The sequence below is a fragment of the Chionomys nivalis genome, chromosome X, assembly GCF_950005125.1.
Source record: "Chionomys nivalis chromosome X, mChiNiv1.1, whole genome shotgun sequence".
Lineage (NCBI taxonomy): Eukaryota > Metazoa > Chordata > Mammalia > Rodentia > Cricetidae > Chionomys > Chionomys nivalis.
The window spans coordinates 100,860,711-100,878,954 of NC_080112.1; the positions used below are offsets into that span (position 1 = coordinate 100,860,711).

General features: G+C 41.1%; 1 protein-coding gene across 1 annotated transcript; it reads right to left on the reverse strand.

Annotated features, from left to right (window-relative positions):
* Nucleotides 1-2,270: 2,270 nt before the first annotated feature.
* Nucleotides 2,271-17,891, reverse strand: Tnmd (tenomodulin). The gene is made up of 7 exons (XM_057760353.1): nucleotides 17,844-17,891; nucleotides 17,547-17,678; nucleotides 9,050-9,190; nucleotides 8,816-8,917; nucleotides 4,929-5,082; nucleotides 2,979-3,145; nucleotides 2,271-2,481 (listed from the first exon to the last, which is right to left on the reverse strand). The coding sequence occupies exons 1-7, from the start codon at nucleotides 17,889-17,891 to the stop codon at nucleotides 2,272-2,274; spliced, it is 954 nt and encodes a 317-aa protein (XP_057616336.1). The 3' UTR covers nucleotide 2,271.
* Nucleotides 17,892-18,244: the final 353 nt, after the last annotated feature.

The following is an 18,244-nucleotide window of genomic DNA, read 5'->3' on the forward strand; positions in this document are numbered from 1 at the left end:
AGTTTCATTTTTACAGGATATTGTGCCCTCTTCTGGCCTCTGAGGTAACTTGGCATTCACCCAGCGCACACACGCATGCACGCACACACACACGTTTAACATACACATGGGAGGCCAGTATTTCTTCAATGTTCTTCCTTGTGATTGAGAAGTTGGCGTAGGGAAGAGAGGCAGGAGTAAGTGAGGCTGTTCTAGCTCTAATCGAGTTGATCTGAGTGTACCATGAGGCATAAAGTCTCTATACGGTACTCAAAGGAGGACAAAATGCTGGGGAAAGAGTAGGATCACACTGTCTCCTTTTCCATTCTGGCTTGTCCCTAAGCTGAAATAGGCCAATGTATTTGGGTTTGTTTGATTATTTGTGGCAGTGTTTTCTTTCCCATAAACCAAGATATGGTTTGAACGCTTCTTTAAACATGCTCTTTCTTTCCCTGTTTGATCTTGACAGTCTGCCTCACCAAAGGACTCATACTTTCCCCTTGTGAAATTATTAGTGGGTTCAGGTATGTTATTTGAACAAAAAAATGTTCTCTGTTCCTCACATGTACAAGACCCTGGGTTCATATTCCAGAATGAAACCAAAGAGGAAGAGGGAAAAGAAGGGAGAGAAAGGAGAAGAAAATGTGAATAGGAATCCTGAATTCAAAACTGTTCCCTAGAACAGTCTATTCTGGATGGGTGTGTATAGGTAAATGTGTAGCACATGTACCTAGGGAGTACAACTGCAGTCAGTTTTGTATACATTCTTGTATTAATTATGATCATGTATTCTTGTCATTGTCCTTAGGAAAAGCTTTCAACTTAATTTGAATCCTCCACGGGACACAGTGCATCAAGCATCCTAGAGACTACCCAATTTTGAATGTGTCAGGAACTTAAAGTTACTGGCTAATCATTGGAAACAGTGTTAAAAAGAGTAATTTATTTAAAAATGATAATTAACATCACTAAGTTCATACAGCCTAAAATTGATGGCATCTTTCTCACCTGTCTGTTTCAAACATATATTAATCCCTGTTATAATTGAAGTAATTCAAAAAGTTCTGGTGCCTTTTAAATCATTAATAAAGAGGAAACATTTCAATGCTATGTATTGCTAGATATATTTGATTGTACTTTCATTTTGTGACTTAATAATCTAAGTGTGGTATGTATGTTAGTAATTAGTAACTTGTTAGTCTTAAATCAATCTTGGTCATAGGTCTTTCTATGTATTTTCTAAACTGGTGAAGGGGAAGAATGCGAGTTCCTGGCCTACAGATACTTTGGTGATGAAGAGTGTTACCTCTGAATAAAACTGCAAGGGGTGACAGGCTGGCAGAGCATGGGCTTTGAAAGAACCTTGCAGGGACATTGAAGTTAACATTACCCTCCAACTGTTTTTCTCCTTTCCCCTTTATGCTCTTTTCCATTCCTGAGGAAAATATTGGGTGATTGGGAACTAGGTCTTCTCCTTTAAGTAGCAAATTGCTAGTTCCCTGTAGTTTGGGAGGAAAAAAAAAAACCACATTTGATTCTTAACCTTAGTAATTTCTTAAGTAAGCTTCTTTGAATTTTATTCATTAGTCTTTGTGTTTCAGAAAATGCCTTGGAACATTATATAGCCAGATGCTGATCTGAAGAGAAGTTAGATGTCAAGGTTCTAAGATGTTGAATTTGTCCAAAGTCGAGTTCTCATTCTCAGGAAGAAGACCCGGGACCCCCTTTGCTAAGTTACCTTTCTCCTTTGCTGAGTCTGAGCTAACACAGTTAGCATATTTTAGCGCGGGCCTGCTGTGACTAGCTGCCTGACCAGCAGCTTTATGGACACTTAAGCAAGTCCACAGCATGCCTTTCAGGTAATTAAGCCCTGGCACTATGCACACAATTTTATGCTTTTATTCATTGCTTCTGGGGCCATTTTGTCATCATCCCTTCATTTTAACTTTGTTAAAACTAAATAGTAAAAATATGGGCTCTGGAAACTGCTATGCTTTACCCAAGCCTGTTGATGTAGAGCAAACTGACATTTTTGTCATCCATGTTAGGAAGATCTATTCCAATTGCCAGGCTTATTCTCTGCAAACACTTACCCACTGTGTTCATCAGCAACAAGGCCATTGATGATGATGTAGAAGTTTATTAGAACAGGAAGAGAGGAATAACCTAAAAGTAATTCTGGAGACTAGTCTACAAGGAGGCAAATGCCTCACAGACAGAAAGTCATTGGATAGCATGCATTTATTATATATCGGCTAACAGAAAGTTAAGCATTTGAACTTAAACTTCCTATTAGACTCTCCCAAGCATGCGGGCCACCCACCAGTTGCAAGGCATGATGACGCGACAGATGACTCGTCCTCCCTGGTAGCAGTATGGATATGGGTAGTAACCTAGTAAAGGTTCACAGACTCGGCGACAGTAACGGTTGCCTCGACGACAGTAGATACAACAATAACCTCTCTCATCCAGCATGGGGTCAAATTCGATTCCATTTTCAGTCTGGAAGAAGAAGAAGAAGACAGTGTTGGAGGGAAAAACGTTTTAGGGAGGGGTCCCACCAAACAGGAGAGGACTATTTGACTCTGAATTGGGAGGCTGCTGGGAAATTAAATGTCTTAGCTAAATCATGGAGACATAGACATCAAAATTGGTTGTGAATGTACTCCCCAGAGAGGTCAAGTTTCTTTTTTTTTTTTTTAAATATTTATTTATTTATTATGTATACAATATTCTGTCTGTATGTATGCCTGCAGGCCAGAAGAGGGCACCAGACCCCATTACAGATGGTTATGAGCCACCATGTGGTTGCTGGGAATTGAACTCAGGACCTTTGGAAGAACAGGCAATGCTCTTAACCTCTGGGCCATCTCTCCAGCCCCTCAAGTTTCTTAAATGTTTGTTAAAGTCATAATTTTTTCCCACTGCCTTGAGAGGTAGTAAGATTTATGAGCGTTCTTTGTTTCTGCCCTGAAAATGATGCAGTGGCCAGAACTCACATAGTCATTTACTGGAAGATCTTCCTCACTTGCTTGCCTGGTGTGACGGGTCTTCTCCACCTTTACTTGCGGAACCACCCATTGCTCATTCTGTTCAATCCCCTTTTTCTCATTGGTGGGGAAATGAAGATCTTCACCATCTTCCTCAAAGTCTTGCAATTCAGAAACTGAGATAGTAAATGCAAAATTGTGATACCAGTACTTTGCAAACACTTCTGAGAGAAGTGTCTAGGTGGACAAAAGTTAGGGAGAGCTAATTTTTGTCTGTCTTTCGACTGCTATAATTTAGGCATGCGTGGGCTGCGTTTCCTAGCTCTCTAAGTGGACTATTTCCCTTCTCACGTACTCATTGCTCGTTTGCCATCAAACACTTACCTATTTCCTTAGTAGTAGAGTCAGTTGACAACAAAACAAGAGACTTCTGCCTCCCTCAGTGTTTTTAGCTACAAGTGCTCAAAAATATTTCCTCATTGCCTGATTTGATTTGGTCTCAGCTTCCTTCCCATTTCTTCTCTTTTGTGTCTCGTTTTTTCTATTTATGTTTTTACATACATGGATGTTTTGCCAGCATATATGTCTGGGCACCACATGCATACAGTGCACACAGAGGCCAGAGGAGGGTATCAGATAGCTGAGAAATCGAGTTGAAAATGGTTGTGAATCACCTGTGGGTACTGGGAATTGAAGCTGGGTCCTTTGCAAGAGCAGCAAGTGCACTTAACCACTGAGAAATCTCTCTATCACCCCAGTGTCTTATTTATTTTTACTAGACCAGTGTTCTAACTCCTGAGCCGTAGGGTGATATGTTTTATTTATTTTTAACTTACGTCTGTGGAAGATTTGGTGAAAGTATAGGTTCCTATGCATTTTTTCACTCTGTTCCTCTTGCTTTCTTACACAACTATGGTCCAATTGTCAAAACTAATCCGTAAGTATTGGTTAATTGCCACTAACTAAACTACAGCCTTTATTTATCAATATTTCCATTCATGTTATTTGTTTTGTAGCATTCAGTCTAGGATACCAGATTGTGTTTTGTCAGCTTAAAAAAAAATACTTGTAAATAATACCAGTAGAGGCCTGCATTGTTGGTACTGTCCTGTCTTGAGTAATATAGTAGTCTTTGTGCAAAGTGAGGGAGGCCAAAGTCTGTGTCAGCTAGACAGAATAAGGTGTCTAGGGACCTTTGTCTTCTTGAATTGAAGGTTGTGCTTTTCTGCTCTGGACCTCTAACCTTCAATTCCATTTAGAGTGATTCCTCAAACATTGCTAAAAAAGCTGTCCTGCCATGATCGTCATATATTCTGGGGGGAGTGCCATTTGACATGAGGATTCTTGAGACAGCAGTGCACTATTTGGTCTCATCTCTCCCCAGTTCTTGGGTTGGGTCCACTGTGGTTTTGAGGAATAGTCTGGTATCCCTGCTGCAATGAATATCGATGTACAAAGAAAGATAGATTAGCTTTTTGCGATCACTGGTCACATTAGGGTGGTGTTGCCTTTCCTGAGATATTTTAAAAGCCTGTCAGCATTAATTTATCTGATTTATAACTTGGCTGTGAAAAATTCCCTCTTCACCACAGTCAGCATATACAGTTTCATCCAAGAAGGTATAAACTGATCATTTGTTTTCATAGAAATGTGGTCTCTCAATGCTGGAAACATTAACCTGTTACTATCTTTTCTTTGAGATAGTATATTGCTCTGTTGTATATTGCTATAATAGCACACACACACATACATACATATATATATATATATATATATATATATATACCTGTATATCCATAAAGTATATAGAATATAGATACTATATTGCTCTGGTTGGCCTTGAATTCAAAATTTTCCTGCCTCAGACTCATGGATATCTGGGAATGCAGAGGTATATCACTGTGCCTAGCATGTTAGCATCATTGGAAGGAGCAGGAGGTTGGGAATAGGATATCATACCTGCTATTAGAGTGGGATTGATCCAGTACATGGTCACATTATCACAAATCTCCAGAATTTTAGAATTTTTCAGAAAATCTCGGTTTTCAATAGGCTTTTCTGCAGGAACCCAAATCACTGACTGTTCAAAGAAAGTTGTAGTGATTTCTTCATTCTGGAAAAAAAAAGTAGTTCAGGGTAGGAATTGTAGAGAAATTAGTACAGCGAAGTAGATATTATGAAGTACTGACAAACAGCATGTTTTAAGCTGGAGTAACGGCTGCAGTGCTAGGCATGACTGCTGGAGAGCTGTCTCCATGTCATGCTGACAGTAGATGCCCATAGAAGAGCTAACTGGTCCTTTCCTTCTGGGTCTGGCAGCAAGGCTGCTCACTAAAATATGAGCATTGTCTACCATCGTTTTGGTTGAAAGGCTCTCCAGCATGTTCTGGGAACTCCCTGGGTCATGCAAGTTTTGATCATCTGGAACATGAGTGAGTTACATTTCTTCCCTTTAAATGCCTTGTTTAGGTGTGTAGCTAAGGTTTAACACAGGATTTCACCCCAAGATGAAAAATAAACCAACAAACAACCCTGTTGGAGAAGGGAGGCCACTAGGAGTGGGGTGAGGGTGGCACATGCCTTTAATCCCAGAACTGGGGAGACAGGGACAAATGGATCTCTGTGAGGCCAACCTGGTCTACAAGACCTAGTTTCAGGACAGGCTCCAAAGCTACAGAGAAATTCTTGTCTCCAAAAACAAGAAAAAAAAAAAACCCAACAACAACAAACCCTCCCGCCCCTGCATGTCTGCATATTTAAGAGTGGGAGACCCAGGTTCGATTCCCTGATGGGGAGCCAGGAACAGAGTCTACCAGCTGGAAGCAAGAGCTGGGAGCAAGAGAGCAACAGTAGCGGTTATAGTATAAGAGACCGCGCCTAAGTGGTCTGGTATCTTAAAGGTTATTGGCTGAAGGAGCGGAAGGAGCTCCCACAGCACAAATCCCAGTCCAGGTTCCCCCCTCCCCACAAAAAATCCACCTAGAATCTAAACTAACCAGATCAGCTAAATAGCCAGTTAGCCTATCATTTTGGATTTACAAGAAATTTGTCTTTTCATGTTTTAAAGTCTTCAGTTTATGGAACATGGAATCATTAATTCCATTCATTCTAGATACCTAAAGTTTATCTCACAGAGGACTCTGGTTCACAGAGCTTCTCAGTGTTGTTAAAAATCCCCTTTCTTCCATTTCTAGTGCTGGGAGTAGTTGCCTTTAATACCTAGTTCTGAGCAACTTGTCAATAAAGCTTCAACACTTTAGTTCTACTCTTAAAAAGGCCTTTTCATACCTCTTTTGTTTCTTCTTGGCTTTACGATTTTGGTGCATTTTATTTATTCTACAAAATATGTCTTTGTATAATTTTTTTCCTCTGAACCATTCACAACTTTCAAGCCCTGGCTCTTTTGCCCTTGAGTGTGTAAGACCTTGGAACACATTGAAAGGGGTTGTATAAAATGAGTTGGTATGCTGACTAGCTTTGTTAGCAAACCCAGAGCTATTTATATGCTGGCTCCGCATGCTTTACTTGCACACACCGTGCATACAGTGGTGAGGAAAGTGCAGAGGAAGAGAGGGTTTGTAATTTCAACCACAAATTTGTCCCACTAAAAAAGACCTGTAGTGTGAAATTCTGCTTTCTTAGAGATAAAATAATTTTACTATTATGTGACCAATATGCGTGTTATTTAAAAGATCCCGCCAAGTTATCTAAGGAAAAACTTAGGGCACAGAGAAGACATGGGCTTCTATATCATTTAGGTTAAATCCCATTTTATCAGTTTAGGCTCTCACTGTTGCCTGTCTGTGCTTGATACATTATTTTCTGCAAACATTGTCATTTGGCATTTCAAATAGTCCCTTTAAAAACATTTTTATGTATTGTCTGTTGGAGGAGCAGGCATATGCCATAATGTACATATGGACGGCAGAGGGCAACCCAAGAACTGGCTCTCCTTGTGTCGGGTAAATCCTGGGAATTGAACTCAGGTCATCAGACTTGTCCATGGGTGCCTTCACCTGCTGACCCTTCTCCCTAGCTCTGTAGTATCTTTTAAATCCTAATTTCCTTTCATGCTATCATTGCCCCCTATACTGCTACCTAATTTCTTTTAAGTCAATCTGTTTTTCAGAAACATCTGATGTAAGTTTATTAGAAATGAAATGAAACTCTGTAAAATCTATCATTGCCATAGACCTTGGCAGCAAACTGGAGATATTTTCTTCTGAGGAGGAGTATTCTAGGAACAGGGCTCTATAACTTCTGTAGCCATGAAGAGAGCAATAGCATGAAAAAGGAATGTGGGAACTAGCAACAACTCTGAGTGTCCTGTGTAAGCAATAGGAAAAATAGTGTAATCTTCTGCTAGAACAGATAAAAAAAAGAAAAAGAAGAAGAAAAACATGTAAGTGACCAGTTGGAAGAACATGAAAAAGAACATGGGAGAAAGAAGAGAACGATATTTCAACATATACAGAGTTCATCATGCCATGGCCACAGTCGCAATTTAGATTTTCCAGTTTTAAATATAAAACCAACCTGAATTAAATCAAAAGAACCGGAAGGGCTGTAAGGATTGCTGTATTTTACCTGTGTTTTACCCATCTCCCATGGCTTCCTGAGATGATACATTTACTGAAGGAGCAGCGACCTAGCCATCCTAGTTTAGCAGTGTTTTCAGAGAATCCATATTATGTGGAAGTTTTCGCCTTCGCTTTTGCTTCCTCTCAGGAGTGCTGTGAAGAGCACTGTGAGGAGCACTGTGGATTATGATGCTAGCAGCTCAACACAAAATGGTAAGGTGAATAAACAGGAGCCTTTAAAGTAGGTGGATGTTGGAGCAGGACAGAAGTGGTATATCCCCTATGTAGCCTTAGGACCAGTTTCTTTTTTAAAAGTGCAATTTATTTTTATTTTTTTAACTTTTATTATTTTATGTGTAAGGTATTTTACATGCATGTACGTCTGTTTCATTAGATGAAGGCATTGGATTTCCTGTCGGTAGAGTTACAGATGGTTGTGAGTTACCGTGTGAGTACTGAGAATTGAAAGCTTAGGACCTCTGGAATAGCCGTCAGTGCTCTTAACCTCTGAGCCAGCTCTCTAGCCCCTATTTTTATTATCTTTTTAGTTATGTGCATGCACATGTATCGGTGTTGGGTTATGTGCATGAGAATGAAGGCGAGGTGTGTTGGATTCCATGGAGCTGGAATTGTGGACAGTTATGAGATGACTGATGTGTGTGCTGAGAATTGAACTAGGGGTCCCTGAGTCATCTTCTCCATCCCCAGAATAATTTTCTTAAAGTCTTTCTTATAGACATGCTTGCTTCTGTTCTTCTAACTCACTCCTCTCACTAGAAATCATTAGTTCAGGAGCAAAAGTACATAGATTTTTTTTTTTTTCTGAGACAGGATTTCCTCTGTGAAACAGTCCTGGCTGTCCTGTACCTAACTCTGTAGACCAGGCTGGCCTTGAACTCACAGAGATGCCCCTGCCTTTACCTCCTAAGTGATGAGATTAAAGGCATGAGCCACCCTCGCTTGGTCTTTCTTGGCTTATTTGTTTTTGTTTTTAAAGTAGGTATTTTTGTATAAATGTACAGTATTAGACCCCAAAGCATGAACTTCATTCTTTGAAAAGGTCGCAGTTCAAGACCTCACTGTGCACTCACTAGCTGTCACTTCAGCAAGTCACTCTTTGTCATAAGTCCCAGTTCTCACATCCGAAAACTAGGACAACAACAGTGTCCATTTACAAGATTGAGGCTCCAATGAGGATAGAGCACTTTGTCCAATGGTTGGCCAGTAAATGATTTTCTTTGTACTGTCACCGTTTTTCTCACATACCTCATCTATTTCTTCTTCTGGTTCAGAAAATTCAGGAATCACTTTGATTTGAGTTTTAATAAAGCACTTTTGAAGACCTACGAAGTAGATGCCAGTGTATCCCTACAAACCAGACAAAACAATAATACAGTTAATTTCTTGTAATAGCCACAATGAGTTCCATGACCTACCAGAGCCTCAGACTGGCAAACTGAATTCATAGAGAAAACCTATTAGGGGAAACAGTCAACTCACGTTTTTAAAGTCATGGACTTCCAATGTTTCATCAGTGCCATTTCCACTTCTGAATATTTCCGTTCTGGTCAGGGGATCAATTTCCATGTAAATCTTCTTCTTCTCACCATTGCTGTAGAAAGTGTGCTCCATATCATAGGTCTGGAAGAGCAGAGGAAGGAAAAACAATCTCTAAGATAGTCTGTGCACTCCTTCTTAAAATGCTTTAATTGGGGAAATACCTGGGTCACTTTCCAGAACCTCCTGAGGGGTCATCTCAGCATCTTGCCATTGGACATTTTTTAACATTTGTGATTAAACTGAGGTGCTTTTTGGCATTCAGACTGATACGGGGATCCTTCAGAGTCAGTGCTTTGTATTGAAGCCAAGTAGCTGAACTAATTAAGAAGAATTCCAGTGGTTTTCTTGGCACCCTTGGATAAGTGGCAAATGATATTCTGCAAATCAGCCTGTGAAGTATTTTCCCCTTGCGTTAAGCCTAGGGATCACCTCAAGCCTATGCTGCTTCCTGAAGCTACTGTTTCTTAGTCTAAGTGTTCTGTGACTACTCTTCCCATTCCTTCCGTGAAATCTATTACATCCAGGACAGCGACTTGAAAACATTTTGAGCAGTTAGCTATTACTCTCTACTCCCATACCTATCAGAATTTTAATAGTGCCTCAATAGTATCGTGTGTGTCCTTTTTTTAGGAACTGAAGATGTTATTGGCCAATATTCAGTCATAGTCTTATACTGATTTATTTTCCTTTGTTCTTTAAAATCTAGCAGTCACCTGCTTTCCCTTTGCCTCATATTTTATAGGTCAACTATTCCCACTCGGGTTATTGCTAGCTTCTGTTTTTTTAAACTTGATTCCATTGTTTTCAGCTTCTCTAGATTCCTCTGCATAGATAAACTGTGGAGACAGATTAACTTTGGTTAATTTATGATACCATAAATTAGCAAACTCTTCCAAGGAGAGTGCGCCTGAAAGGCTGTTTATCAAGCCTTTCTTGAGTACCTGAAACAAATACCCAAACTTCCTTCTGCTCTTTAATAGACAATTCTCTCACTACAGACAAAGAGGACCAGTTCTGCGATTTATTCTATATTGGGGTTAAGCATCTAACTTATAACTTGGGACATATAGGTATAGATAAATACCAATTCCAAAGGAGTTGCAAACCATGCCAGAGTTGATGGTGCTATTTGCAAGTGTGTCTTCTTCCCGTTGCTTGGAGACCTTTGCCTGTTAGATTTCTCTGTATTCATTTATCCTTCTGAAGAAGCAAGTTGCCTACAGAGCCAGGGTTGCTTTCTAATAACACAGTTCCTAGTGGCGTCCTCCTCCATGAGCTTGCATTGGTTTGTGTTGTTTTTAGTGTCTGCTGTGGTCTGCGACAGCATGTTAGTTTAACCTGGTCAAATTTTTCCCAACCCAAGTAGAAAAACAAGTTGGATGGGTTTGTAGAAACAAGTGTTACTTCAAGCATGAAAAGTCGGATGGAGCTGTTGAAAAGAAAAACAGAGGCAAAGCCAGTTTACCTCCTGTGGCTCTGTGGTACCTCAGACAGGGATAGCGATTATTTGTTATTAAGTAATGTCACCAATGGCAATTCCTATCTTCCTAAAGCAGTGCCTTGACAATTGGTCTTTTAAGGTCAAGGATAAGAGTATGGAGAAGACTCCAGTAACTGCAGGGTTAACTTAGGAAGGCTGGCCTTGTTCGGGACAGGTAGAAAACTCCTTTAGGCTTGTTAATTGCTTCTGCGTATATTCTCTCAGTTCTAGCTCTGCAGCCAGCTAAAGAGAAACTTCTAAGTATGACAAAAAAAAATGAGTTCTCAGTCAGCTGACTTAAGCAGAGGACAAAGGCATCCGCTTTAGACACAGCCTTGTCAGGTTTCCCAATAGGGGGTAGTTTCTTCAGAAATACTATCCGTTGTGGAGACAAATGTTGACAGTACTAGCCACCAGGGGCTGGGCTCGGGTGTTTGCTTCATCAGTAGCACCACTGATGGATTAGTGAATGGAAAAATTGGGTTAGAGACTGGGGATATTGGACTGTGGCCTACATGGGCAAAAGAACGGGAAAATGCAGACTGCATTTTCAACCATCAGTAGAAGACTATGGGACTGTGGTGGTGACATTTACAATTTGAGTGTACTTCTGTGGAATGAGTTTTCCTGCACTCTTGGCCGGGCACTTTACTTGGACACCTTTCTGGATGAGTACTATTGGAAACTGCCAAGCTCAGCAGATCTGCATTACTTTCAATGGCTCTGCAAAGAATTGGGTTTGTTTGTGTTGCTGTTGTTATTGTTATTCAGTGAGGGAAGAGGCATCCACATTAATTGTACCCATTAATCAGCTTGTTGATTTTGTGTTAGCAATGGTAGCTTCTTAAATAGAGTGAGCTCAGAATGACTTCATTTGTGTATGAATCCTTAGTGTGTGGGAGGGTGTAGGCTAGGGAGCTACATACTCACCCAGATGGAATTCTGCTATCAAAGGTGTGCTTTTGAAACAGACTGTCCTTTGTCTAGGAGGATGATGCCAATGACTTACTTTGGCCTGTGTGGGGATGGCTTTGAGTAAATCCAGACATACTGTCTCACTCAGGTCCCCGTGGAGCACACTGCTTGGGTAATGGCTATGCAAGCTTCACTGGCCCATATGAAGACTGAGCTCATGCCCTTGGCATCAGAAGTACTTTGCTGTCTACTAAGCGTCCTGGCTCCTGGGTTGAAGTGCCTTCTGGAGATGAACTAAATGGCTTTGCCCTGTCCAGGAACAAACTAAAGCAGAGACAGGATGGCTGACTGTAGAAAGGTGTGAGTGGACTCCTCAATCTCTGCCCCCAACTTAGCATTATTCCAGGGGAGAAAGAGAAAGGATCGCATGTGACATGAAATGTGCCCTTGCCAAACTGGCAGATCGATGAGCCCCCTTTCTGGTATCTTCATACCCTGCTCACAGTGTACCCTCATAGCCTTTTCCCATGCGTTTCTCATTTCTATCTGTGCCTTTGTCTCTTGTCTAGACAACCAGGAATCTGCCCACACTTTAGGAATCTTATGTAAGAGAAGAAACTAATCTGACCAATGATTTTACATTTAGATATTAGCAACAGAAAAGACATTTGCCGGTCTGAGAAACTGAATGCAATGCTTCCCTCAAAGGAATGCAGTTGTAATGGGGCATTTTAGGCACCGCAACTCCAGGAGCCTGCATGTGGGGGGCATCTTCCCCACACCATCCAAAGTGATTCTTCCTGGCTTTATGAGGAGTAAAATGCTGGAATAGGAAAGAGAGGCCAGTGGAATAGTGGGTGTGTGGTAAAACCCAGGCAATCTGTAAGAAGTCCACACTGGCAAAAATCTGGGGGAAATACAAATCCATCTTTCTTCCCTGTGCAGGATGTCTGTCCTCAGGCCAGCTAAGGCCTCCACTCAGGGCAGCTGATAAGCCCTAACTTCCTCCTGCAATGTGAACACTTTACCCTGCTTTCTTGTCTCTGTTGGTGACAGTCTCTGAGACCAGAAAAGAAAGCTTTTTATAAAGAATAAAGCTCACTCACACGTTAGTGTGATGGATCTGTTTGGGGGCAAGCAGCTTTAGCCTGTCCTGACAGGGATTTGAGGACATTTGGCTTAGGTTTGTTTTTTCGAAACCTGTGATTAATCTAGCTGGTCTTTTCCCCCCTACCTTCATCCTTTACTGTCTGTTTATGAGGTACATGCTCCAAAGGTGAAATACATGCTCGGAATAGCTGGCTAGCAGGTGCTAGGCTGGAAGGAAGTGAAGGGAAGGCACTGTACCATATTATTAAGGAGCTAGCCTGCGAGAATTAAAGGGCCTCTGGGGATTGCTCTACCAACACAGTGCCGACAGATTATTTCTTATGCATAGTTGGACTTTTGCATCTTCAATCACCAGTTCTCAGCCCTGAAAAAAATTGGCATAAGCGGCCAGACATTCCTCTTTCAAAAAAGAAAGAAAAAAAAGGAAAGAAAGAAAAAGAAAAGAAAAAAAGCTAAGAAGGTAGGAATGTAGGAAGGAAGGAAGGACATTTCCTTCATTTATAGACTTGAACTAGGTGGGAAGTTTTCCTGTATCCACAGTCCTCTCCTCAATTCCCAAATTCAGGTGGAAAACAGGAAAGACTCGTCAGAAAAGGTTCTAGTGTTAATGTCTGTGCTTCTCCTTACAAGCCGTGTGACTTTGGACAAGTTACTGACTGCCTCTGAGGGGTCAGCTCCCTTTCTGGTTGCAATGCTGAGAAGTTGGCAGATGCAATTTTTTTATATTTGTCTGATAGCTTTCAGGTTGCTTGTTGGATTACAACTGCTTGTTGGTCACCTGGGTTCCCTCTCCCTAGAGCTCCGTACGGCTCTGTTGGAGGCTCTACTTTCATGTGCCCCATAAAGCACTTGGTACATACAACCTTAGGAATAAGCAGTATGAACATACCCATAGCAATCCGAATCTAGTATCGTGTAATTTGTAAGATGTACCCCTGAATAGTCCGAAATAGCAACTGGCTCAGTAAGAATGGTTGTAAAAGATAACCCTGGGCCTTGTAAAGAAAAGACAATGACGAGATGCCTTCTTTCCCAAAATGCTGATGTGGCAGCATCTGGTGAAACTCAGCCGCTCCCCCCCTTAAGAGATTCCAGATACATCTCCAGCTTTTGCCTTAAGGGTATAAATGCTTCTCCAGTCCCAGGTTTCACCCACTAGACTGGTGTGTATAAGAGCCTAGGCAACCTAGAAGGAAAAGTTGTCCCTTTGTGTATCTAGAGATAAGCAAAGAAAGTTAGTCTGGGGCTAATGCTAGTAGTAGAATAGTCATGAAGAAAGCTGGACTCAGACTTGGCAAGAAAACAATTCTTTTGTGCGAAGGATTTTTCCGCCTAGGATGATCTTGGGCATGGAACATAAATGAAGCTGTGTCAGTGATCCCCTGCCATTGGAGTTGCATGGGCAGGACAGAGCGCTCGCTTCTCTCCAGACCTCTCATCTCATGCTACTAGAATGTGAAGTCTGAAGGAGTATCCCCAGGAATACGTTGATTGCTGGGAAGGGGGTGATTACTTCCCAGCAGTCCTAAAAAAAAATTGCCACGTAGTTCTGACGTATGGTAGGAAGCACACGCCATTTCAGTCACATAACTCTGTGTTTCTGTCTCCTCCCACAATGGTTTGGAAACGCGGGGTACAAAGTCTGGGCTGTGTTTACAAACTGCTGCTTCGGGAGCGGCAGCCTGTCTTGTTTGTTTTCTCTGTGTTGCTTTGATTAGTTCAGGAGTTGGCTTCTAATTCTTTCAAGTTCAATGTGGAACACAGGGAGCTTTAAGTAGGACTGTTTTTTTTTTTCCCCAGTAAGTCTGCTCCATGGTTCCTAAGGAAGTTACTGCTTGGAAGTGGACCCTCAATAGGGCAACCTCTCGAAATCTCTCAAACTGAGTATGTTTTCCTGGCTCAGTTAGGAAAGCTGAACACAGAGCCTTATGGATTTGGCTTTCCTCAAGCCTCTTCAAGTCTCCTAGGTATGGTTTCCAGGAAGCCTAGGGCCTGGAAAGTATAGAAGCTCTCTCAGAGTTGATCCTCTTTTAATTTTGATTTATTTTTTCTCCTGGATAAATGTGTGTGTGTGTGTGTTTGTGTGCGTGTGCGCACGCGCGCTCTTACATGCATGCTTGAGGTATACAAAGAGTCAAATATTGCTTATTCCCATTTGAAATCAGTCATCTGGATCTTTTGTGCATACCAAGGTGGGAGGGAAAGGAAAGACTTAGTAGCATGGAAATGTCAACACCAGATGTAGGATGTTAAATAAACACTGTTTATTATAAACAGATGTTGAAAAAGAAAACAAGAAGGAGTGTTGGGAGGGCTGGAAGAGCAAACACTGAAAGCCTGGAGACAGCCCCAGGACAACAAAGGTATCCCTACAATCAACACGCACCAAAGCATCAGTCATTCTCTCTACCAAAGGCCCGGCAGTTCTCACAAATCCCACAGGCGACTAAGGCAAAGTCCAGAAGACTATGGGCTTTATTTTGTTAATCACCATTTCATTCCAGCCCATACTATTAAAGAGAGAGTCTTAAATTTGTACAAGATGCTTGGATCATTTTCCTCTGGAAATATTCTTCCCAGGCTATTCTGACTACTTTTATTTTCCCCAGATTCTTAACTGCTCTGATGCAGGCCTAATCAGAGTCTTGGTCACTAGGAAGATGGATAGCCTCCCAGACTCTTTATGTGGGATTTAGAAAGGAGTAGTTGATTGAATAAGAACTCCATATTGCTACCTGATCTCCTGATTTTCAGTGACTCCACGCTGATTTCATGGTGAAGGCCAGGACTTAAATATGAAAGGTAGTATATTGTAGCTCCCCATGGAATAAACAGTATTTGTCCACAGTAGAAAAAATTATCATAGGAAATATATAATGTCTTTTTATCTATGTATTTTCCATAATGACTTTGGCCCCTCCTTTATACTCCTTTTGCTGAAAATTATATCCTAAGATGTGTTACTTGATGAGAGCTTTGATCTTTTCTTTTAAAGTACACTTTAATGAGTGGCCCACCCCACCCTTTCTATGTGTGCACGGGTGAAGTGTTTGGTTTCAGGAAATACAGAGTTGATTTTTGGAAATCATATTTACAAGAACTGAAATGGGAAACAAAGATAGTATAATGAGAAGGTAGGGGAGATCATGAACTTGGCTAGGGAGCATGAATTCTTACAAGGTAAAGGTAAGATCGCCCTGAGCCACACCCCTAGTCATTTATTACTGCACTGAAGCAAATAGCACTGGAAGATTAGAAAAACACACAAATGCGGCTAGAATGGCATTTATAGTGCCAATAGATACAAGAAACCACAAAAGGCCTTCTTGTCTTTGTTCAGACAGGTGTCTGTCTATGAATGGTCAAAATGATTAGCCAACTACCACACACAGTGAAGGCATTATATTCACAGCCAGCAACTAAAATGATTTATGGTCCTGTACTCATACAATTTTCAAGAGAATTAGTGATTCAACTTTTGGAGTAGCATATCCCTTTAGAAATTAGCTAAGTGGTATTCTAAGTAAGTGTTCTGGAATGCATGTTAGCTCTCAATTTCTTTTCTGATGTTGGTTGCTTTGCACACCTTGCTAGCCTTTACATAGTTGGCTTCTCTAGAAAGCCATCTGAATAGTAAGTAGTTCAAAAGCAGTAGGGCAGTGGGGTGGGCTAATAGGAGTGGGTGATGCCTGAAAACCTTTCTGGAACATGATGTAAGTAAAAAGGCAAACAAATAAGCAGGCTTGTTTGTGCTTCCTCCCACTTAAACTTTGCAAGGTATCCCTTGAGACTAAATGCAAGCAGGTATTGTAGCAGAGGTGAACATCCCGGAGTAGCTATGCTGTACTTTTCTGTTTTCATTTGGACAGTTAGCCAATTTATTTACTTTTTCTCCCCCTTTGGCTACTTTTCCCCGCGAACTCTTTGCTCCTATTGCTCCTTTGGCTCCTAATGGTCCATGCCAACCTATTTTCTTCTTGTTTCATTTTCCCTTCTGGATCTGTGCCTTTTCTTCCCTACATGGGCTACCAAGTAGAAATGAGCATCTCATGACAAAAGAGTCAACACCACCAGTAGTAGCAGCAGCAACAATGGCCCACAAATAGAGAAGAATAGGGCAAGGCCAAAAGCCCATCTTCACAGGCTGTTGTCCATCTAATTGTCACTGAAATGGAAATTGTTAGCAAGAAAGGACTATGATTTTATTTGGGTCACATCTAAACTTGTCTATTGCATGTGAGCCCAGGACTAACAATAATATCGAAGCAAGGGAATACCAACTACAGTAGCAACCAAAGCTCACCAAATGACTGCAGTATCAGAAGCTTTCGGAGATACCTGTGATTAACGACTTAGGGGTGCTTGTATTTACTGTGGCATTTAGTATCTCACGGGAACAATGTGGTTGTGAATGCTGAGGAGCTGAAAGGCTCTAACTCTCGGTAAGTAACAAATAAATAATTATGAACTCAAGTATGAGAACTGCTTCTTTTAAAAAGGAGTTCGTCTCGCTGCCTGTCCTCATAGCAGATGCGGTAAGCCAGAACATAATCCCCGAAAACCATTTGCTGCCTTTTCGGGTGCCTTCTTATGTGACTGCTTACTTTGCCATCAGTTTCTGCCCAGATAATGGAAAGAAAGATGGAAAGTAGTTTTTCTTTCTTACATAAGAAAAGACTTCCAGGAGACTTAACTCCTTAAAGTCAACCATAAACGAGTGGGTAAATTTGCTTCTTGGCACTACAACCAAAATGCAGAAGACAATTTCCCCTCACCTAAATAAGCAAACTAAAGAAGAACCCTGATTTCATTTTCTACTCCCCCAACTGAATACAAAAAGGATTAAAAGTTTTCATTTACATATTAATTCACATGTTAATCACTAGATAAAATCAATCAAAATAAGCACTGGGTTAAATGTCTGTTACTTACTTTCTTGGATACCTCCGGCCAGAAATGTTTGCTCCCCCAAAACAGGACAATTAGAGTTAAGGCCAGGACCCCAAACACCAGTCCACAAATCTTCAGTGATTTACATATCTTCTTGGATTTCAAAGCTTCTGCCTAAGCAAAGAACAGAGAGAATGAAACAATACACAATAACCCTGAAAAGAGCAAGCCATAATTCAAAGTCTCCTTCGATTTCACTTTCTAATGTTCACATTGCAATACGATAAATCTGTGAAAGCATGCTTCTGCTCAAAAGGGAAAATATATGAATGAACTTACATTTAGAATGTGACAGTCCTCACAGTTCTCTGGAGGATTCTTTGCCATAGTCTCCCAGCGCACAGTGCTCTTTCCCTGCTTTGAGAGGACTGAGAGACCACTGCTGAGGTCGAGTTGCAAGTGAGTCGGCTAACAGATGCCAGAGGAGAAGCTGAATTTATATGGCTCAAATATGTCATACCAGAGCCGGAGGGAGCCCAGGGGGCTCCTGGGCTGCGATTTGTTACATAGATATACCCATATATGTATATAACTTCTGTGCACAGAATTCCATCCAGAATGGCAAAGACAGGTTATAATGAAAACTATTGTCCTGGGGGTTGGGTTGGAAGGGGATCAAGCCTAGGACACATTGAAATGATTTTTCACTATGAACTTAAAATACCAGTGGCAATACATGC